General features: G+C 40.0%; 1 protein-coding gene across 1 annotated transcript in view; it reads right to left on the bottom strand.

The window, feature by feature from the left end:
- Ythdf2 (YTH N6-methyladenosine RNA binding protein F2) overlaps positions 1–22,650 on the bottom strand; it is a 35,183-nt gene extending 12,533 nt beyond the window's left edge. The window contains exons 1-4 of the mRNA XM_026391633.2: positions 22,423–22,650; positions 21,892–21,916; positions 21,239–21,318; positions 15,857–17,440 (exon numbers count right to left, since the gene is read on the bottom strand). Coding sequence (XP_026247418.1) covers positions 15,857–17,440; positions 21,239–21,318; positions 21,892–21,916; positions 22,423–22,449 — 1,716 coding nt within the window. The 5' untranslated portion in view covers positions 22,450–22,650. The remainder of the gene's footprint in view (positions 1–15,856; positions 17,441–21,238; positions 21,319–21,891; positions 21,917–22,422) is intronic.
- Positions 22,651–23,491: the final 841 nt, after the last annotated feature.

The raw sequence follows: 23,491 nt of genomic DNA, 5'->3' as shown, positions 1-23,491 counted from the left end.
TGCACATCCAAAATCTCAGCTACTCTGGAGGCTGACAGGATTACAAGTTATTGAAGATCTGCCTCAATAATAGTGAAAACCTGTCTCAAACTTAAAAATTAAAAGGGCTCTGGATGTAACTCATTGATAGAACTTTTGTTTTGGAGTGCTGGGGATGCCCTATGTGCTATCCATACCTTACCAAAAAAATTCACACAGGGGCAAAATGTTGTATTAGCATATTTTTCCTGAATCACAGGGCTAAAATCTGCATTTGCAGATGGCCCACTACTATCTCTTCAAGAAGCACCAATAATTATCTTAAATACAGCTGGCACCAGTATCAATGGAGGATTGGTTGCAGAACTCTCCACATGTAACAAAATCCAAGGATGCTCAAGTCCTTTATAGAAAATGGTGCAGTATTTGTAAACAACCTATGCAATCCTCTCATATGGTCAAGTATTATGGTGCACACCTAGTAATCCCAGCGACTAGAAAGGCTGAGGCATGAGGAGTTCAAGTTCAAGGAAAACTTTAGCAAATTAGCAAGTTCCTATCTCAAAATTAAAAATAAAAATGGGGCTAGTTCAAAGCCAGCCTTGGCAATTTAATAAAGCCCTAAGCATTTTAGGGAGACCCTGTCTCAAGTTAAAAATAAAAAGGGCTAGGGCTGGGGATGTGGCTCAAGCGGTAGCACGCTCGCCTGGCATGCGTGCGACCCGGGTTCGATCCTCAGCACCACATACAAACAAAGATGTTGTGTCCGACGAGAACTAAAATAAATAAACATTTTTAAAAATAAATAAAATAAAAAGGGCTAGAGATAAGGCTCAGGGGGTTAAGTGCCCCCACGTTCAACTCCTGGTACCAAAAAAATAAAATAAAATGGTGCTGGGGATGTGGCTCAGTAGTTAAGCACCTCTGGGTTAAATCCCCTCCAACAACAACAAAAAAACTCACATATGGTGCCCCTGACCACAAGGCCTGGCACATGCTAGGCAAGCACTACCATGACCCAAGCCCCCCTCCATAATACTTTATTATCTCTAGATTGCTTATGTCACTCAACAGAATGCAAATTCTGTATAAATGGTTGTTACATATACTATACTGTTTTAAGAAAATGACAAAAAAAAATCTAATACATATTCAGTACAGAAGATTTCCTTCACCCCATCTCCATTACTGGGGACTGAAACAAAGGTGAACTCCATCCCTAGGGTGTTTTGTTTTGGGGTTTTTTGTGGGTTTTTTTGTTGTTGTTTTTTTGTTGTTGTTTTTTTTGGGTTTTTTTTTGTTTTTTTGATAGGGTCTTGCTAAGTTGCCAAAGCTAGCCTTGAACTTGTAATCCTCCTGCTTCAGCCTCCCAAGTAACCGGAATTGCAGGTGTGTGCTGGTGGGCCCAGCTCCCATATATCTCTGATCCAGAGTTGGTTAAAATTACTGAAGCAGAATCCTTGGATACAGCAAGGCTGTAAGTGCAAATGAGTTGGAAAGATGCGCAACTGCCTGTATTTTCCTTCGTCTTTCCACTCTTTCCCCACCCATTCTTCCAGACCCAATTACAATTAAGTCTTCCATAAAAAATTCCTAATGATTGTAGCCCTAACTGGTCTTGCTATTCTCTTCTGCTCTCGGTGTCATATTATAAATTAGTACTCTAATATACATGGTTTCATTTGGTATGTCATGATTCCTTGCTATCTTCTATAACTACTTGAATCAGTTCAACTAGCAACTATTTATTTAACAAGAATGAAAAACATTAGAGTGCTATTTGAACTAGTTTTGCTTGCACTGGAATTGTGTCCAGTAGGTGGTGGCGGTATACAAATTTAAACCGCTACCTACTTCAAAGGAGAAAGCCGGAAAGAATTATCTGAGCTGCCACACTCAACCTTTCTCCTTGCTCATTTACAAACTTACAGAATTCAATAGTGAATTTACAAAAGCAGAAAAGAGATCACCTTTGTTTGCCCTAATTCAGGAACAGAACTTTTTCTTCTGTACGTGAAACTTTTCAAGAGATACAAGAAAGTAAATTTATCTCACTGTCCCTTACACTACAGCATTCATTCAAACTGCTGAAGCCTTTCTCTTCTTCTCTTCTAGCAGTAAATCTTCACCCCTAACACATCCTTGCCCCAACTAAACATCACAACATACCTTGAAGAAATGCTGAACTTGCAGAATCCTCACTTGATTTCAAAACAAACTCCCCACCTCTCAGATCAACTTTCAGGCACCATTCCTCCCACCCCAAACTTCGTGTCATCTAGTGTTTTTTAAACTATGCTTCATGGAGATGATTCAAGAATCAAGCTGTGTAAAATTCGTCCTTGTAAGTATTGTTGGGGTGGGAAAAATCCATTACTAATCCAAGACTAGAAAGTTTTAAAACTGATATGAAAATAGGCCAGGCATGGTGAACAACACATAATCTCAATGGGGAGGCTGAAGCAAAAGGACCTCAAGTTCAAGCAACTTAATGAGACCCTGTCTCAAAATTTTAAAAAGGGCTAGGATATATATAGCTCAGTGAGTTCAAAACCCAGTACAACAAAAACAACGCAGTACAAAAAAAAAAAAAAAAAAAACTGCTAACAGAAATAAAGTTACTTTTGACAAAAGTAGAATGTCTCATATCTAAGTGGTTCTTAGTTCAATATATTCTGAGTACAGGTTAAATTATTCTAGCATTGCCAATTAGCTCTTGCCCTACAAATGTTAAGTTTAGAAAAATAGCAGTTCTTTCTGGATCAATCTTTAGCCTTTTCAAGCTTATAATTCAGTGGTAGAACACTTGCCTAGCATTCTAAAGATCCTGGGTTTGATCCCCAGCATTGGAAAACAAAGCAAAGATATATATCAGTTGTACCTGAAACATTGTTACATAGACTAAATTATGCAAATTGTCCATACTAGTGAAACAAAAAGTAGTCTTACTTCTCTCATTAAGGCTTCAAACAGATGGTGGAAAGATCCAGCACATAGGGAAGAGTTGGAAGGATACACAAACAACAAATGCTACTGAATGAAGTGTAGAGATCAAACCTTCACATCCCTAACAGCAAAACAATCTTACTTTGGCATCTGTAACCTCTGTGCAGTCTTCTGAATACGCTGAGTATACATCCATGTTCTTTCTTAAGTTCAGACTACTCCCTCTCATCTTTCATTTGTTTCCTCTTTAACCTATCCTTTGAATTTTATTTCTGGGGATTCTCTCTATCGCCTCATGATGACTCTGGAACCATTCTATATATTTAAAACACCAGCTCTGCTTTCTTTCTTTCTTTCTTCTTCTTTTTTTTCTTTTCCTTCTAGTGCTGAAGTTCAAACCTAGAGCCTCCAAAATGCCAGGCAAGCATTCTACCACTGAGCCACATCCCAGCCCTAACAGCTCTGCTTTCTGAATTTGTGCGACTTTATAAAAAAATTATTCACTCTTTTCCCTGCTTTAGTGTTAATCTATAAAATTGAGAAAGTTGTACCTATTTCACAAGAACACAAGGATGAAAACTTACATAAAATGCATAGTATTCCAGTTAGTATTCTACATGAACTATTCAGTATTGTTACTCATCATTTTCATTATCAATATTCTTTTTTTTTAAGGGAGAGAGAATATTTATTTATTTATTTATTTTTAGGGAGAGAGAATATTTATTTAGTTTTTCGGCAGACACAAGATCTTTGTTTGTATGTGGTGCTGAGGATTGAACCCGGGCTGCACACATGCCAGGCAAGCGCGCTACTACTTGAGCCACATCCCCAGCCCCCATTATCAATATTCTTGAATCATCATGGAATAAATGTTCTATGCCTTTTCCTACACAGCCAAAAACTTCCAAATTCCCATAAGATCTCTCTCTTCCAAGCTCCAAATCCCCATCCTTAACATATATATCGTTACTGTTCCTGTCCCACAGGCAACCAATACTTCTTTCAAGAAGCCAATACAAAGGCTGGGAATGGTGGCACAGCCAATAATCCCAGCAACAGGTAGCTAAGAAAAGAATTCCCAAGTTTGAGGCCAGCCTCAGCAACTTAGTAAGACCCTGTCCAAAAATAAAAAATGCAATGGTTCAATCCCAGGTACCAATAAAAATAAGTAAACAAACAAGGCTGGAATGCAGGTCAGTAATAAAGCATTTGTCTAGCATATGCAAGGCCCTGGGTTCAATTCCTACTGGGGGTGGGGGTGGGGGTGGGGGTGGGGGTGGGGGTGTGCCACAACATTTCCAAATCCTAACCCTAAACTGCTGCTTTTCCCATATTCTCTTTAAAAAAAAAAAAAGTTAAATTTGAAGAATGTGATTAGACATATTTCCTAACTTCTCATTCCCATTATCTTGCTTCAGGTTTTTGCCTTTTTTCCTTCCAGAACATTATTAATGTGTCTTACTCTGAACCACCCATTTACCTATCTTCATTTTATGTATTTAATTTAAGTTTCAACAAGCTGCTAACTTGAATTTCAACTTCCTTATCTATAAGTAAGTGATACTGCCTCCAAGGGGTGGAGGATTAAACAAAAACAATGAAAATGCCTAGCAGGATGCCAAAGTCAATGTACAAGAAGTATTTCAATCTTCCCAGCTTCCAAACTGTCACTCCCTAATTAACTACCTCCTTTACAATCCAATTAAAACAAAAGCATATGAAAAAAAATCCAAACCTTTCATATACTGGGCCTAAGCAACCTCTCCCATTTTAAATTTTAACACTTATTCTACATCATATTAAACTTATCATTCCAAACATGTCACAAGTATTTATAAGACTATCTATAAGCTATTTATAAGACTATTTTTTTTCTTTTTTGGGTACTGATGGAACCCAGAGGTACTCTACCACTGAGCAACATTCCAAGCCACCACCCCCCTTTTCTTTTGGTTCCAGAGATTGAACTCAGAAGCACTGAACCACTGAACTACACATATCCTCATCCCTATCTTGTATTTTATTTAGAGACAGGGTCTCACCGAGTTGCTTAGTACCTCGCTTTTGCTGAGGCTGGCTTTGAACTCACAATCCTCCTGCTTCAGCCTCCCCAGCTGCTGGGATTACACCGTATGTGCCACCACACTCGGCTCTTAATTCAATCTTTTGGGTACCTTCTATTAAAGTGGAAAATGATTTCCCAAATGCTGTAAGAGCAGTTCCTCAAATTACTATTATCATATATATATTTTTAGTACCAGGGATTAAATCTGGGACGTTTAACCACAGAGCCACATCCCCAGCCATTTCTTTAAAATATATTTTTCTTAGTTATAGTTTGACAAAATACCTTTTTATTTTGTTTATTATTATGTGGTGCTGAGGATCAAACCTGGCACCTCACATGGGCTAGGCTGAGGATCAAACCTGGCACCTACATGGGCTAGGCGAGGTTTCTACCACTGAGCCACAACCCCAGCCACCCCCCCTTTTTTTTAACACTTTAGAGACAGGGTCTAAATTGCCTAGGGCCTCGATAATCTGCTGCTGTGTCTGACTTTAAACTCTCAATCCTCCAGTCTCAACCTCCAAAGCCACTCTGATTACAGATACACTTACACCTGACCATTACTTTTTTTTTTTTTTTTAAAGAAGACAGACCTTCTCAGGTATTGTGGCACACACACCCATATAATCCCAGAAGACTGAGGTAGGAAGATCACAAATTCAAAGCCAGCCTCAGTAATTTAGCAAGACCCTATCTCAAAATTGAGGGGGAACAAGACGACCATGGATATAACTCTAGCTCAGTAGTAAAGCACTTGCCTAACAAATTTTTGTTCAGAAAAAAATGTAATAATTACAGACTTAAATATTATCTGCATTAATATTTTCTCCATCCTGCACTCCACCTTTTTTTTTTGGGGGGGGGGTGTACAGTTCTGGGGATTGAACTCAAGGCTTCATAGGTAAGCACTTTACAACTGAGTTACATCCTGATATTCCCAGTCCTTTTCATTTTATTTGAGACAGGGTCTTGCAAAGCTACCCAAACTCGTCTCCAACTTGCCCTTCTCCTGCCTAAGACTGCCTTTACTAGGATCACCCCCCACCTTGGTGAATATTTTTTCCTAATGCAATGATACTTAATTTTATGTAATTTAACTATAAACTGAATATTACAAACTTATAATGTAATTTAACATAATGTATTTAAACTCCTTTCAATACAACGTACTTAATTATAACTTATTTACTTATGACTATACTTTGAACCAGCTCCTAAGTTTTTTTTTTAAAGAGAGAGAGAGAATTTTTTTAATATTTATTTTTTTTTAGTTTTCGGCGACACAACATCTTTGTTTGAATGTGGTGCTGAGGATCGAACCCGGGCCGCACGCATGCCAGGCGAGCGCGCTACCGCTTGAGCCACATCCCCAGCCCTCCTAAGATTCTTGAAAGCTAAACAGCTAGCTTGCAACCATCCAATTCTAAAACATCACTGAAAACTTACGTCTAGCTAGCTGTGAGATATTAAATAAATAACTTCTTCTGATTCTCCTCCATCAGAAATCAGAGAATGATAGTATTAGATTAAAAAAAAACCTAAATTTCTGGTTCCGGTTTACTTAGTGGCAGGGATTAAATCAAGTGCCTTGTGTCATGTACTCTACCAGAACTACACCCCTAGTCCCAAAATAACTTTTGTGTGCACAATGTGCCCAGCACTGTGCTACTACCTGAGTGCTTTTTACTCTTTTTATTACTTATTCTGCATGACCTCCTCTGTAAATCTTAACTTCCCCCCAAATTTATCACTCTCCTCCACAAATTCAAAAATCTCTTCATTCTCCTATTACAGCTCTTATGTCATATTTTATCCATTTCATTGGTCTTAATATTTGCCTGCTCCTAAGGCAAAGAGGATGCCTTGTTTATCTCTTCTATCCTAGCAATTAATACAAACACTTGTGGAAAGATGGATACAAAGGGCATGGTTCTACAAGATTCAAATTCAACATCATCTATTGTCTTGTAGTCTTCATTTAAGGAGGCTGCAGAGAAGACCATTTTATCTGCCAAAAAAGAAAGATGATGAGGAAATCAAAGAATTTCCTCAACCCTTTTATCAGGGAGACAAGTTTATCTACAAAACAGCAGCAGAGCCTCAGAATTTTACAAAAAATGCTCAGTTTACCATTGTAATTAAAACAGAAGCCCCCCTAAGTATGTATAATTGCTACATATCATTTAAAAACAAAAATACAGAGCTGGGGTATGGTTCAGTGGTAGGACTCATGCTCATGTTTGATCCCTAACAATGTAAAAAACAAAAACACCAAATGAACAAACTATAAACACAAGAAAAGGACAGGATGCCTACTCAAGTTCTCAAGAGGCAATTTAAAACAGTGCTGGGATGTAGTTCAGTGGTAAAGCATTCCTGGGTTAAATCCCCCAGCACATGAATGAATGAATGAATAAGACAGTGGCGGGGCTAGGAATGGTGGCACATACCTGCAATCCTAGAATAGTTGGGAGGCTGAGGCAGGAGGATTGCAAGCTCCAGGTCAGCCTAAGCACTTAGTGAGGCCCTGTTTCAATAAATAAATAAAGGCTAAGGCTGTAGCTTAGTGGAAGAATGCCACCGGGTTCATTCCCCAGTGTTTGCAGAGAAAAAGTTTCTAGTAGAGACTAAAAAAGTTTCAATAGTTATGCTACAGAGGGGATTCATACATGAGGCAGTCCAGATCAGAAACCAAGAATGAACAAGGCTTAACTGACTCAGGATGACAAGAAATTCATGAAGAGGAATGGACAGTATTAAAAAGGTCTTTTTAATCTTATTTTTTTTATACCAGAGCCTAAAAACCCTGAAGCACTTAACCAGTGAGCTGTGTCCCCAGGCTTTTTTTTTTTTTTGGTATCAGAGATTAAACTCAGGGGGCACTCGACCACTAAGCCACATCCCCAGCCCCTTTTAATATTTTATTAGAGAGTCTCACTGAGTTGCTCATTGCCTCACCATTGCTGAGGCTGGCTTTGAACTCTCAATCCTCCCGTCACAGCTTCCTGAGCCACTGGGATTACAGTTATGCGCCAATAGCACCCCACTGTCCCCAGGTCTTTTTGAGACAGTGTCTGAGTCCCTAAGGACCTTGCTAAATTGCTGAGGGTGGCTTCAAACTTGTTATCTTCCTGCCTCAGATTTCGAGGCCTCTGGGATTACAGGCATGCGCCACCACACCAAGCTAAACAGGTCTTTTAAGAAGTTATCATTTCCACTGGGTGCAATGGCACATGCCTGTAATCCCAGTGGCTGGGAGGCTGAGGCAGGACGATTGCTTTCAAAATCAGCCTTATCAAAAGTGAGGTGCTAAGCAACTCAGTGAAATCCTGTCTCTAAATAAAATACAAAATAGGGCTAGGGATATGGCTCAGTAGTCAAGTACGCACACCACCACCACCCCCCCAAAAAAGTTATTGGTTCCTTTCTATAATTTCTGACCTAAGTAGATATATTAAATATAGTAAAGAAATAAGGGCCTGAGGGTTTAGTTCAAAGTTAGAGTGCTTGCCTACCATGTGTGAGGGCCCAGGGTTCAATCCCCAGCAGAACATGATGAAAGAAAAGATCAGTTGATGCCCAGTGAATTCAACAACAGATTTGGCATGTGGGTAATTTTTTAAGGCGTTCACTATACAATTATTAATGAAAAAATGGTCATCTAAATTGCACTAAAGACTTGCTTATTAGAAAAATTTAAAGAGTAGGGTGTGGTGACCCACATACCTTAGGAGTTTGAGCTCAGTCAGTCTCCAGTGCTAGGGTAAGAGTACGTGCCTAGTATGCAGGGGGCCCTGGGTTCAATCCCCAATATTGCAAAAACAAATACCTATTCCCATCCTATCTTTTTTAACCAAAAACCGTGCCCTTCATAAGACATTATTATGAGAAACAGACATTTATAAAACAATGTGGTAAGAAGTGTGCTGTGTATTCACTGAAGTTATTATTATATATTTATATATTCATGTTGGTTCACCTCTACTTCTACAAGCTTTCCTTGCCTTCCTGTAAAGGTTACATCTAGAAATTCCTCCATCCTGACTCAAATTATACTTTACTCCTGTCCTTTCACCCTCTAGTTTTTTCGTTAATTTTTTTTTAAAAATATTGTTTTAGTTGGTAGTTGGACCCAATATCTTTATTTTATTTTTATGTGGTGCTGAGGATCGAACCCAGCGCCCCATACGTGCTAGGTGAGCGCTCTACTGCGAGCCACAACCCCAGCCCCATAGTTTTTTAAAAACCAACTTTGTACCTATTGACAGATTTCTGTATCAAACTAGCTGCATGAATATTGCATTTACCATCTTTTTTTCCTAAACTGACCTCCAAACTTTCCTTTGGTATACCCATTCCACAATGCCACAATTAAACTTGTTCTTAAACTATAAACTATTTTCTGTTCCAAGTATCATCTATACACTGTTACAGATTTGGGTTGTTCTGCACCCATATTCACTCTTTACAAAACACCTGTAGCTATCAATAGTTGACATATTCTGAGGCCACTTCTAAGATTGTTCTGTGACTAATTTACCTATACCCCATTCTGGGTTAGGCAACCAATCTCCTTCAAGCTTCCATACTGGCACTTCAGGTAAAATCTTAAAAAAAAAAAAAAAACTTTATATTTTGTACTATTATCCACCACTAATAACATAAGGTTCCCTGACAATACATTCTTCATTTCTCTGCAGTGTCTAGGTCCCAGCAAAGATGTTCAAAGAAAAGTTAAATAGCTCCATGTTGCATTTTATTAGACTATTTAAGAATTAAATATATTTGAAATTACTCCCAAATTACCATTTTTAGGTCGTGAAAATAGGAATAATTCTGGGTCTTAAGGAAATTCTTCCATTTCCACTTAATAAAACATGACATTTTAAATACTATAAACTTCAAGCTGTTGCTGTCATAACCAAATTACTTTTTCAGTCATTCAGAAAATAACTTATCTATATACCTAAGGCTTTAACAGAAGTACAGTCCCTACTACCTCCTCCCTCTACTAGAGTACTTCCCTTATTCTTAACCTGTAGAGGGCTAGAAATACAAAACATAAATTAAATCAACTTCTGATGTTTCTAAAAAGCCATCATTAATGGACAGAATAAGTCTCTCTTGCTGGCAGACTATCCCAAAGTTAGTCAAAAGAGTGGTGTGCAGTGGCCCACACCTATAATCCCAGTGGCTTGGGAGACTAAGGCAGGAGGATTACAAGTTCAAAGCCAGCCTCAGCAACTTAGCGAGACCCTGTCTCTAATAAAATATTTTTTAAAAAGGTCCAGGGATGTGACATGCTCAGTAGTTAAGCACCTCTGGGTTCAATCTCCAATACCAAAAAAAAAAAAAAAGAAAAGAAAAGAAAAAAAGAATAATCAAAAGAGAAGGTTTTGTAACAGGGATTTAAGCCAGGGGTGCTTAATCACTGAGTGACATAACCAGCCCTTTTTATTTTAAGACAGGGTCTTAACTTAGAGGTCTGCTAAATTGCTGATTGGTCTCCAAATTGCAATCCTCCCCTCTTAGCCTCCCAAATCACTGGATGACACGCAAAATATTCTTACTATTGTCTTCTGGATAATAGCTTCCCACCAATTTCCTCAACAACAACAACAAAAAATTTGGTAAGAACAAAAAGACCCATATACCAATATATGACAGCCAAGACCTCCAAAAAGCATATACCCTTGGACCTAGCCTAAAAAAAAATTAATATTAACACAGAAAGATACTCACTATTATTTTATCTGGAAAAGGTTATAAAGAAAAGCCCTGCACAGTGTATACCTGCAACTAGGGAAGCTGAGACAGGAGGATCAGCAGTTGAAAGCCAGCCTCAGCAATTTAGCAAGGCTCTGAACAACTTAGTGAGACCATGTATCAAAATAAAAAGAGCTGGTGATGTGGCTAAGGGGTTAAGTGCACCAAGGTTCAACCCCTCGTACCAAAAAAAAAAAAAGTTGTAAAAATCACAAAATATGAATTACTGGCATTCAACTATAGGGACTGGTAAATTATAGCAAATCTATGACAGGACACTATGAGGTCATCAAAAGTGATGTCACAAAATCATATTTAACAATTAAGAGAGGCTAGCGTTGCTTAAAGTATGAGGCACTGGGTTTATTCTCAGCACAGCATATAAATAAGAGAACAAAGGTCCATCAATAACGTAAGAAAAAAAATTAGGAAAATGTTCTTTAAAAATACAGAAAGCAGGTTACAAAACAGTTTCTGTGGTATACAATACCAAATAAATAACTATCAAAAATGTCACTGAAATTCACTGGAAATATCAAGCCAGACAGATCCAACGCTTGAAGCCTCTATACCACTGAATTAGAATATGTGACAAAATAAGTCAGTAATAATAGATTAAAATGGCTGTGGTTCTGACTGCTTCAGTTTGTTTTGGCAAAACACCAGTCCAATCATAGAATTAGTCCAGCCTAAGCAACTCAATCACAGAATTTTAGACAACTGTGACATCATCATCAGGATCAAGTTTAATTTCTTCCCTACTTATTGTTGAGCCACTGTTCCTATTTGTCATGAATACCTTTTTTGCACACTTGTAAATAATACAAAGGTGTACATACAAACACCCTATCTGTGAGTTTAATGCCTCATTAAGCTAAGTTCCATTCTTATAAAATTTGTTCTTAGAAGCCTAATTAAAGAATCTAAGAACAGTTATGTAGGAATGTTAAGGATACTAGTAACCAATAAGAAAAGTAAGGCAATACTGAATGAAATGGTAACTGGGCTTAGAAGCAATCTTAAGCACCTTCCTGAAACCCCAGGAGCTCTTCTTACAGAAAGTAAACTAAAATATAATCTGACATGAGTATAAAAAATTTAATTTTGGGGGCTGGGGATGTGGCTCAAGCAGTAGCGCGCTCGCCTGGCATGCGTGCGGCCCGGGTTCGATCCTCAGCACCACATACCAACAAAGATGTTGTGTCCGCCGAGAACTAAAAAATAAATATTAAAAATTCTCTCTCTCTCTCTCTCTCTCTCTCTCTCTCTCTCTCTCTCTCTCTCCCCTCTCACTCTCTCTTAAAAAAAAAAAATTTAATTTTTTGTTTGGTGGTTTATTTACCAGCCCAAGAGAAATTGAGATATTCACTGATCAACAGTCTTTTATTAAATGTTTTTGAACAACTATTAATAACAGACCCATAAAAAAACACCCCTAACACACTCCAAAAGTTTTTTTTCCCCCCTTGAACCCAGGCAGGGCACATGCTAAGGCAAACACTACCCCTGAACTACATCCCCAGGTCTAAGAATTAGTTATCTTTTAATAAAGACCTTAAACTTTTATTATTACAAGTCTTCCAGGAAAACATAAAAAAGCTGGTCAATTCTAACATATGCCTACTTTTGGTGGGGGGAGTGGGAGGTAAATGAAGATTGGATCCAAGGGTACTCTACTACTGAGCTTCATTCCCACCACTTATTTTTTGAGTCAGGGTCTCACCAAGTTGCCCAGGCTAGCTTTGAACTTAGGATCCTCCTGCTTCAGCCTCCCAAACAGATGGGAACACAGGCATGTAACACTGAACTTGGTTGGCCCCATGTCTGTTTACAAAGTTCAATTATCATTCACTGAATCACTCGAGAATATAATCCAAACACATCCTTATATCAACTAAGTAGACCTGACATATAGTTGATGTTTTACACCAAGAAACTGGAAATAATGTAATTTCAAGTTGAAAACAGAACTGAAATGCCTAAATACCATGATAGAATCCTATAAAAAGTTATAGCTTCAGAAGAAAAACCTGAAAGGCCCTTTTAAATATGACACCATTTATTGAATCAGGTTCCAACTTTGTTTGCAGCTCTGAAAATGACAGTTAAATAAAGTAAAATAATATTAAAAAAATATATATCAACTAAGTAGCAAGGTCCAGCTGCTCAGAAAGCTGAGGCAACCACAAGTTTGAGGCCAGCCTGGGCAACTTAGCTGAACCATTTCAAATAAAAAAAAGGCTGGGGATGCATCTCAGTGTAGGGTCCCCCCCCCAAGTTCAATCTCCAGTACCACAAAGTTAAAAAAAAAAAAAATATATATATATATATATATATATATATGGATTGGGGTTGCGGTTCAGTGGTAGAGTACTTGTGGTCCCTAAATCCAATTCCTAGTGCTGCAAAATTTTTAAATAAGAGTCAACATTAATTAACAGTACCCAAGTTTGTTTTTGGTGCCCCCCCAAACTTCATTTTGAAACCCAGGTTTCCCCTCTGGGTCATAACACACAGAACTTACCTTTAACATCTATACTATGCATTCCTTTAAAAACAAATAAATAACACTTTCCTCTTTGCCTTCCTGCTTTTAATAAGAGGTAAGACAAACCAAGCACAGTGGCACACTCCTGCATCCAGCGACTTGGGAGGCTGAGGCAGGAGTAATAAAGTTTGAGGCCAGCCTAAGCAACTCAAGGAGACCCTGTCTCAAAATAGAAAATAAAGAGAGCTAGGAAGGTAACTCAGTGTAAAGCACCCCTGGGTTTAATCCAAAGGAAAAAAAAAAAAAAGACAGAACTCTGCCAACAAGAAGTAAAGATTCTTAATATGAAATGGTATAATTTTAATTTAATTGTTGTTTTTTTTTTTAAGTTTTAAGTGGATACAATCTCTTTATTTTTTTTAATGTGGTGCTGAGGATCAAACCCAGTGCCTCATGCATACTAGGTGTGCACTCTACCACTGAGCCACATCCCCAGCTCCTGAAATGGTATAATTTTCAAGTGGTTAAACCAAGCATCTAAAAGGCCCTCATAGATGTTCATAATAATCTGCTATGCCACTACATGATACCTATGAAAATCATGACCTTCTATCTTCTTATCCTGTAGAAACAGGAGCCTGAGAAGATATCTTTAAAATCCTTCAGAATCAGTAAACTATCATTTTCTACAAGATTATATTTTTTTGAGCTTTACAGTTATACATAGCAGATTTATCCTAACAAACCCATACTCGCATGGAATTCAATTTCAGTTCATGATTCCCACCTTACATTAACTTCTAAACTATTAAAACTTTGGGGTAAGAGCCAGGCACAGTGGTGCACACCTATAATATCAGCAATTCAGGAGGCTAAAGCAGAATCTCCAAGTTCAAGGGCAGCCTCAGCAACTCAACAAGACACTTTTTAATACTTACAGTGAGACCCTATCTCAAAATAAAAAACCACTTTGGGGTAAGAGAGGACTTCAAAGGACTATCAGACAATGTTTTTGCTATCAACTTTTCAATAACCTGGCACTCCATTACCAATGCTTTTAGTGTCATGACAAGTGTATCTCCATTTCTTATTCATCTGTTTATACTAGAAAGCAAGATGGCAACTGTCCTTACTTTAGTTGAAAATTATGCACCTCCAAATATCTACCAAAGAGCCCTTCACCCATTGCTCAAGGGAATTATTACTAATCTTGAGGCATGAGGCCTCAGATCCTATACCTTATACAAGATCCGTATGAATTCATACAAATTTAAGGAAAATACTTTTACATGAGCTTAGTAATTTTTTTTTTAATATCTAAAGTTAACCAACCCAGGACTCTCAGAAAAATGTTCTCTCTTGTCCATAATCTTTTCATCTATTTTCTTCTATTTAAGAGTATCTATGTGGGAGCTGGGATTGTGGCTCAGTGGTAGAGCACTGAGCCTAGCATGTGCAAGGCCCTGGGTTCGATCCTCAGCACCACATAAAAATAAATAAAATAAAGATTATTTCCAACTACAACTAAAAAATAAATATTTTTTTTTAAAAAGAGTAATCTATGTCGGTCATGGTGGCTCACAACTGTAATCCTAGGGACTAGTGAATCTGAGGCAGGAGGATCACAAATTCAAGGACAGCCTCAGCAATTTAGTGAGATACTGTCTCAAAAATAAATGAGAAATGGCTGGGGATATGGCTCAGTGGTTAAGTGCCCCTGGGTTCAATCCCTGATTACCACCTCCTCCCCATGCAAAAAGGCTAAATACTAGATAATATCCAATCTGCCCAACCAGTATTTTTTTGTTTAATCATGGTCTCAAAAGTTTACATTTACTCAGTACTATCCATAAAACAAGCATTACCAACTCTCTCAAATAAACACTTCAGTTTGGATTCATTCTCTATTCTGCCCAAGATTCCCACGTTACAGAGGAATCAGTAAAAAGTGATTCTTGGAATACAAAAAAAATGTCAGAAACAGGAGATGAGATTTTTCTGAATATCTATTTACCAAGTTTTATATAACAAAAAGTAGTTTCTATGGCTGCAGATGTGGCTCAGTGGTGAGTACTTGCCTAGCTGGGTTTGATCCCCAGCACTCTGGAGAGCAGAGATTACACTGAAGATCACAAAGAACAGAACAAGAAAGTTCTGAAAACACTGCCAACTGTCACAGGAAAGCCAGAAGATTTCAGGGGTTGGTAACACACCAATTCTTAAAAATAACCACAAAACCCCACCAAGCCAATAATGAATTCCAATGGAGAACTTCCATATTTTTCTCTCCCATATTACAACCTTAATGTCTTTCTACTTTAATTTCCATCATTCTATCACTTCAATTATTCCCTTTGCATTTCACCTTTCTGCATCAAACAAGTACAATTTCTTGGCAGTTTAAGTCCATATTTGTCTCCCATGAATGTTCTCACCTTCCTTCACACTAGGATTCAAATATTAAGACCAATTATACCTCCATAAAGCCTTGAACTGTTAAGTGATGTTATTTACAGAGGTTTTATTAGCATTCACTATAATACCTCTCCTGTTCTCTCTAGTCCCTCCTCCTTCCTTAAAAATCTTAAGAATGGTAAGCTGGTTACCTTTTTAACACTTTCTTCTTCCTCTTGGCGTTTCTCATAGTGTGAGAAGTCATCGAAAATGGAAGTGGTGTGCTTGTAGCTGGCTATGATTTTCAACACCTGCTTTGCCTTTTCCAGAGGCACTTCCTGAGTGTCTCTAGAGTTGGTCACTGGTTTATTCTCGTTGTTCTCTAGACGAATGTGTCGCAGTTGACTATTGGGAACGTCCTTCACAAAAATCCATCTGACATCAAAACGACCCTTCCATTTGTCCTGGGACCACACGCCTGCACATGTGTTGTAGTCCACAGCAGATTTCATTTCTGCAACGCCACAGAAGTGTCCACTGCCGTTGACACTGAAAAGTAAGTAAACGGGGCCTTTCCCGTTCATGGAACGATAAGCAGCATCCAGTCTCTTGTTACCATGCTCTGTGCTGCACCAGATATTATACTTAATGGAACGGTGGATATCGTCCTCAGAGTAGCTTTTAATGATGAAAACCCGGCCATGTTTCAGATTCCAGTCAAAATCCTTGGGGTTATAATTATTAATGGACCGCAGCTTCTCCAACACTGGGTGAGGTTCGGAAGGAGTAGATCCAGAGCCAGTCTGAGACTGTCCTACTCCATTACCATCCACCCCATTATGACCAAACCCTGTGCCACGGTTCCGAGGTGCTACCCAGCGGGTTGGCTGAGCTGCCTGTTGCTGGACTGAGATTTGGGCAGGCTGTGGTGGAGGTGGAGGCAATGGCTGTGTCTGTTGCCCTACTGATGCCTGAGCCACTGGTGGGCTATTGTTAGCCTGCTGACCTACAGGCTGGGGAGACCCCTGGGTTGGCTGACCTATATTCTGAACCAAAGCCTGTGAGGGGGCTTTTGCCACAGGACCCTTGTTATCCCAAGTTCCAATATCCATGTTATGCTTTATTGGGGGTGGTGGAAGACTTGACCCTGCAATACCATTCTTGGTCTTCAGCTTGGGTTGTTGTTTTGCAGGCTTGCTAGCAATATCAGCCCAAGATGCTGGTTTTGGAGGAGCAATGGTAGCCGGAGGCAAACTATTGGAAGCCACGATGTTACTAGTAATTGACCCACTACCAACAGCAGAACCTACAACTTTTGGAACACTGCTTGCAACTTCTGTGCTACCCAGCTTCAGAGCTGCCATCCCTTGGTCTATAGTATTCATGCCAGGAGCCTTATTGAGGGTCTCATTGGCAAAAGCTGACTGTCCATCAATCATGGCTCCACCTAAGGAGCTAGGTGCATAAGCATAATTGCTACTATATCCAGAGCTCTGAGTAGACTGTCCCTGAGAACTGTTATTTCCCCAAGCTGAGAAGTCGATCCCACTAGGAAAAAAATTAAAACCATGCTGACCAAGAAATGGAGTGCTACCTAGGGCTCCTGGCTGCCCAAACATTGCATCTGGTAGGAAGTGGGGCTCTCCGTTGCTCAGCTGTCCATAAGAAGTTAGATAGGGCATGGCTGTGTCACCCCCCGTAGACCAAGCAGCTTCACCCAAAGAATAGGAGAAGCCAATGGAGGGGCTGTAGTAACTGGGTAAGTAGGAGTCTGACATAGCAGTATATGCATTATTCTGTGGAAGAAAGAAAGAGGCAAATCAATCAAAAAAATAACAGGACATTTTCTCCCCCATTAATCAAGTATTTCAGCCAAATCTACCATTAAAAAAAAAAAAAAACAGGAGAACAGCACATTCAATAATCTCTTTCTGTAAACTCACTGGTGTCCTTGTATTCTAAGGAATTTTGGTACGTTAAGTGAAATGTTTAAGCATTATAATTAAGCTGATATGTAGAATAAATATGAACCTTAACTTTAATACATTCAGGGAAAAAAACACCCATTTCATCAAAAGTTATGTCTTGCTCTATGTTAAGTGTTGGACTGAGACTTTTATTAAAATCAATTATCAATTTAGAAAGAGAAAAAAAACTATCAGAGGGAGACAGGAGAGGAACCACTGAGGAGTAAAATAAAACAAATTATATTCCATGCATATATGATTATGTCAAAACAAACTCCTTTATTCTCTATTATGTATAACTATAATGCATTAACAAGACATTTAAAAAATAATAATTATCTTTGGATTTAAGGAGTGGGACTTTTGGAAGAGCAGGAGTATTTATGTTTCCTACCAAAACCAGATTAATAGGTCCATGAGGGGGGGGTGGGGGGACTGGGAATTTTAAGATCTAACACAAGCATCGGTCATAAAATTTTGTGCTATCCTCTTGGAAAACCATCTAGGAATGTCAAAAAATGCCACTATAATTATAACCTGGAAAGAAAATGTTAAGTGGCTTCCAAAGGACTTAAAATGAGAAAACTTTTATTTCACCTATAAAATCAAAGATCTGTAAGTTGAGATGCACAATTTTCTATTAGAAATAGGAAAAGTATAATTAAAGACAACATATATCCACACTCCTTTAAAAAAATAAGTAGTCAAAATATGAATTCATGTACAATTAATCTTCATATTAGGATATAGATTTTATTACAAAAACCTCAATCACTAGATCTTTAGTTTGTGCCTAACAGAATTTTTAAATAAATCTTAAGAGCTTACAGGACACCCCTTAAGTGAAAAGCCAGAAGTATGTATACCTTGACATAGATAAAAATCACCTAACTCGAATAGTTCTGATAATTTAAAGATTCATTAACTCGTCAATTGAATCTTAAATAAGAGTCTAAGATAAACGTATCTACCTAAGCTTGTATTACCAAGGTCAATAATACTCTTTAGCCATAAAAAACACATCTCTTCAATATTAAAAATTTCCAGGGCTAGGGTTGTGGCTCAGTGGCAGAGCACTTGCATCGCACATATGAGACACTGGGTTTGATCCTCAGCACCACATAAAAATAAACAAAATAGGGGCTGGGAATGTGGCTCAAGTAGTAGCCATTCGCCTAGCATGCGTGAGACCCTGGGTTCGATTCTCAGCACCACATAAAAATATTGTGTCCACCTAAAACTAAAAAATAAATATTTAAATAAATAAGCAAAATAAAGATACTGTGACCCTGTATAACTAATGTTTTTTAAAAAATTCAAATAATGGGATATGATAAAATGGCTGCATTTTCCTTGGCCAATTAAATTTGTCTTTAAAGACAAAGTTAAAACTTTCCAACACATTTCCTCTCAAATTTAAAAATTCTCCAAGACAGTGTTAAAATTTTAACACAGACCCAAATCCATTACGTATAAGAAACTCAGTACTCAGGAGGCTGAGACAAGAGAATTCCAAGTTCAAGGCCCACCTAGGCAATTTAGCAAGACTGTCTCAAAATAAAAAATAAAAGGGGCGGGACATAAAAAATAAATAAAGTTGTAAATGAATTAACATGTGTGAAGCCCTGGGTTTCAGCCCCATGCCAAAAGAAGTACACAAAACTATTCTTGATAAACTACAAAAAAAAAAAAAAAAATCTTTCTTCATCTACTCATTCAACATTTCTATTTCTCCCCCGTTTTTTAAAAAACGGGCATTTAAGCTTTTAAAGAAAATTTAAATGCACTTAATATCAGAGATTATGCCAAACTATAGCTGAATGCCTACACCTGAACTGGCAGGTTCCTATGTACCCCTGAGCTCAAAAAAATCTGAATTATGCAATGTTTTACAAGAATTACCTCAAATTATGTTTCTAAATGTTCCCACTCTCCCTGTTATAATGATTATATAAGTAAACTACTTCAATATCAGGAATCTATAGGTAGTTCATTCCTCTACTTCCTTCCCTATTTTTCTTCATTAACTGGATGCCTTTTCTGAAATTTTTTCCAATCACTTAGGAGGTTTTATTTTGTTGCAACACTAGGGATCAAACCCAAGGTCTCATGCATGCCAGCCACTGAACCAGATTCCTAGCCCTACTTAGATGACTTCTATACTTCCAATGCAAAAAATCTTAGAGGAAATCTAAAAGCTTTATGTATGTAAGTATCAGGTCCAAATATGGCTCCGCACTAACATGTCAATTATTGAACACTACCAACTGCATTTCAAACAGCATATGTTCAGAATTTATACAAATGTTCCATGAACTTCTTGATCTTTTTACAATCTTAGAGATCTTGACTTTTCTCCTTTTGATCTATTAATCTGAAGTTATATTAGCTAAAATTTTTTGAGTCCCTCTGGGACCTGAAATAATAATACAAAAGAACTATTGAATCAAACAAGTTTCTACATGCACAGGTCATATTAACAGTATGTGAATAGACATGCAACTAATCTTCGCATTACAAGGCTTTACACTGCAAAAACTTGAATCATTTTTGGGGAATGGGGGTTGTGGTGGTACAGAGAATAATACAGGCATAACTATTATTTTGTATTTTGTTCGTAGTTGTAGATGGACAGCATGCTTTTATTTTACTTGTTTATTATGTGGTGTTAAGGATCGAACTTGAGCCTCACACATGCTAAACAAGTGCTCTGCCACCGAGCTACAGCCCCAGCCCCAGGCACAACTCTTGCACAAGCCCTCTACAACTGAGCTAGCTCTTTACTCAATCATTCTTAGTCTGACTTTAGTTTATGCTAAGCAGCACTTTATTTCATAAATCCGACAGCTCCCTTCAGTGAGAAATGAAAGGTACACAAAGTCTGTCTCTGTAGATGTTAAGTATATCTCAAAATACCAAGTAGCTGCAAATGCAGCTCAGTGGTAGAGCACTCGGCTGAGCATATGCAAGGCCCTAAGTTCCTCAGTACCCCATGCCCACCCCAAAAAAATAAGTATTAAAATCCAAAATAGTTCTGATAAACTAAGAGCCCATTAACTAGAACTACAGAGAAAGAAAAAAGCCAGCTCTAAATGAAGTTGAGGTGATTTTGTTAGAATTATTCCCATGGGTAGAGGCAGTAGGTACCAAAGTTCAAGGCCAGCCTCAGAAACTTGGGAGACCCTGTCTCAAAATAAAAAGGCCAGAGAATGTACCTCAGTAGGAAAGGGCCCCTGGGTTCAATTCCTAGTACAAAATAATAATAATAATAATAATAATTCTAACACCATTATTAACCCAATTTTCCTAAAACAGTTTTCTGGAATTTTTCCAGAAAATTTAGCACTGACAAGTAGTCTCATGCTTTGCACTGAAAGACCAATTACTCTAACAGGTATTGCAGTTAGTATACAGAAAAATGTTACCAAAGTAGTACAGTCTCAGTACATTGTTTGCTGACAATACAGAGCTAGGAAACTAACAGACTATAACATTTGTAACAACTGTTTTAATAACACTAATAAGTATTAAGAAAGTGACTCTCCCCTCAAAATGATTGACAGGACAGAGAAAGACCAACATTATGCTACACCCTTTGATCAAATATGTAAATGGTCAATTACTCACGGGCCTTGCCTGTGGACTCAAGTAAGGTTCAAAATCATCATCATTTAATCCATCCTTTTGATGTACAGATCCATTTTGTACTAAAGAAAAAAACTGCAAATTAACAAGTGTAGCAATTCTACAATCTCCCTCCCAAGTCAGTCAAATATATCCTAGCGAGAGAAAAACATAACTAGTTCAGACAGCAAATAAGTGTGAACTTCAAAAGGATAAAGATGAGAGGGCCGAGGCAAGATTCCTGAGTGAAAACGCCTCCCTCCACCCAGCACAAGTTGATCTAAAAAAGGTCATTTTATTGGCTCTTCTAGATTACAATTCCTTCCCGCTTCCCCTCCCCCATCACGTGTGAGTTACTTCCAGAAAGTGATCCACGAGGATGAAAAACAAAGGCCTTCTAAGACCTACAGGAAACTAAGGACCGGGGGCATTTCAAAACCAAATCCACCCCCACCCTGAATGAATTACTCCTTGTTAGCGAAAAAGCTGTTCGCCAGCTGCAAGAACCCTCGGAAAGGGTCAAAACACTTAAGCGGGAGGCACCTGTGAACTAAGCGGCTTCCAAGAGGTCCCCTCCCCGGGGCGCTGTCCCGAGACCCCGCCCCCACCGCGGGGTCCCCCTCCCAGCCCGGGGCCACCGGCGGAGCGGGGCTTACCTTTGTTTCCTTGACCTTTGGGTCTCTGCGGACGAAGGGAACGTCGCGGAGCAGCAAGTTGTCCGGGGGAAAAAAAAAACGGAAAGGGAAAGACAAATGAAAGCAGGGCCCGAGAAGGGAATAAAGAAGCAGGCCTGAGGGGAGGCGTCAGGAATGGTGGTGAGGGGGAGGCTGAAAGCGGGAGGCGGGGAAAAGCGCTAGGCCGGCGCGGCCGCGGGAGAAAAAGCGGGGGACGCGCCAGCTGCGACGCGAGGGAGCCAGGGCTTCAAGGAAGGGGAAGGAAACGAGGAAGGAAAACCAGGCCCGCTGAGGGGAGGGAGCGCGGCGCGGCCGGTGGGTTCCGAGGCCCGGGGAGAAGCGGGAAGAGCGGGCCAGGCGCGAGACACTGGGCGCGGCCGGCCCGAGAGGCCCGAAACCCAGTCCGCGAGAAGCGCCGGCGCGGCTGGGCCAGACCGGGGGCGGCGGGCCCGGGCCTAGTCGGGCTCCGTCTCGCCTCACACAATGGCCGAGGCATGCGGGCTGGGCCTGTACCTGCTCCAAGAGGCTGCTGGCCGACATGGCTCTCGTATCCTCACGGGTGGCGACGGCAGCGGACTCTCCTCAGGGCGGCAGCGGCGGCGAATGAGCCCCGGCGGCGGGAGCAGGCGGCGCGGCGGCGGCTTTTGTCCCTGACACTCGGGAGCCTCGGCGGACGCAGCGGAGACACAGCGCGCGGCTCGGGCTCCGGCTCCGACTCGGCGACGCTCTAGCCCGAGAACTCAACGCCCGTCTCTATGCTTTTACGCGCGCGCCCGCCCCTCACAGCCGGAATAAGGGCGCCGAGCGGCGGAGGCGGGCGGCGCGCGCGGCGCGAGCGCTGACTCTCACATTCACTCACCCACGCGGAAGGGCCCGGCGCGAAGCACCCCGGGAAGGAAGAGGCTGGGCCGCAGCGCCCTCTGGTGGACTGGAGGAGCGGAAGCGGCCTCCCCACCCCCACCACCTCGGGACTGGGCCTAGGAGGATGCGGGCAACCCGGGTAGCGCCACGAGGTTTTGACTAACACCTGAAGAGAGGATCTCTAGCTTGAGGAAACCCACAATGGCCGGTTTCTCAATAAAAGAGCGGCAGTTGAAGCCCTCGAGACCTTAAACAAACCCGCTTCCCAACTACAAATAAAACCCCACCCCCATTTTGGAGGGAACCTGAGAGCCCTCCTCACTGAACGCGCGCGTCCCCCACCGCCGCCGCTCCAGGGAAACTTAATGGAACCTGGCTTGGAGGGACATCAAGCACCCATCCCTCTCAGGAATATGTCATCCCCTGTTAGACTGCAAAAAAAGTACCCAAGAGAGCGATACAGCCCCCCCCCACACACACACAAAAAAAAAAACCCTGCTCCCTCACCCCCCCACAAAATAGAGTAGTCACACCTTGGCATTAGGGGATTCCCTTTTCAGAGAAATCGCTGACCCCAAAATCCGTTAAGTTTATTTCCAGGAAAAAATACACCTCACACATCACATTTTATAAGTACTTCGAATAAGTCCAAAGAACCTATAAATCCATGGACCTTGAGAAGGAACTCAAAGCCAGGCGAGGTGGTGCACGCCTGTAATCC

The sequence above is a fragment of the Urocitellus parryii genome, chromosome 11 (genome assembly GCF_045843805.1).
Source record: "Urocitellus parryii isolate mUroPar1 chromosome 11, mUroPar1.hap1, whole genome shotgun sequence".
NCBI lineage: Eukaryota > Metazoa > Chordata > Mammalia > Rodentia > Sciuridae > Urocitellus > Urocitellus parryii.
This window is presented reverse-complemented; position numbering and strand designations above follow the sequence as displayed.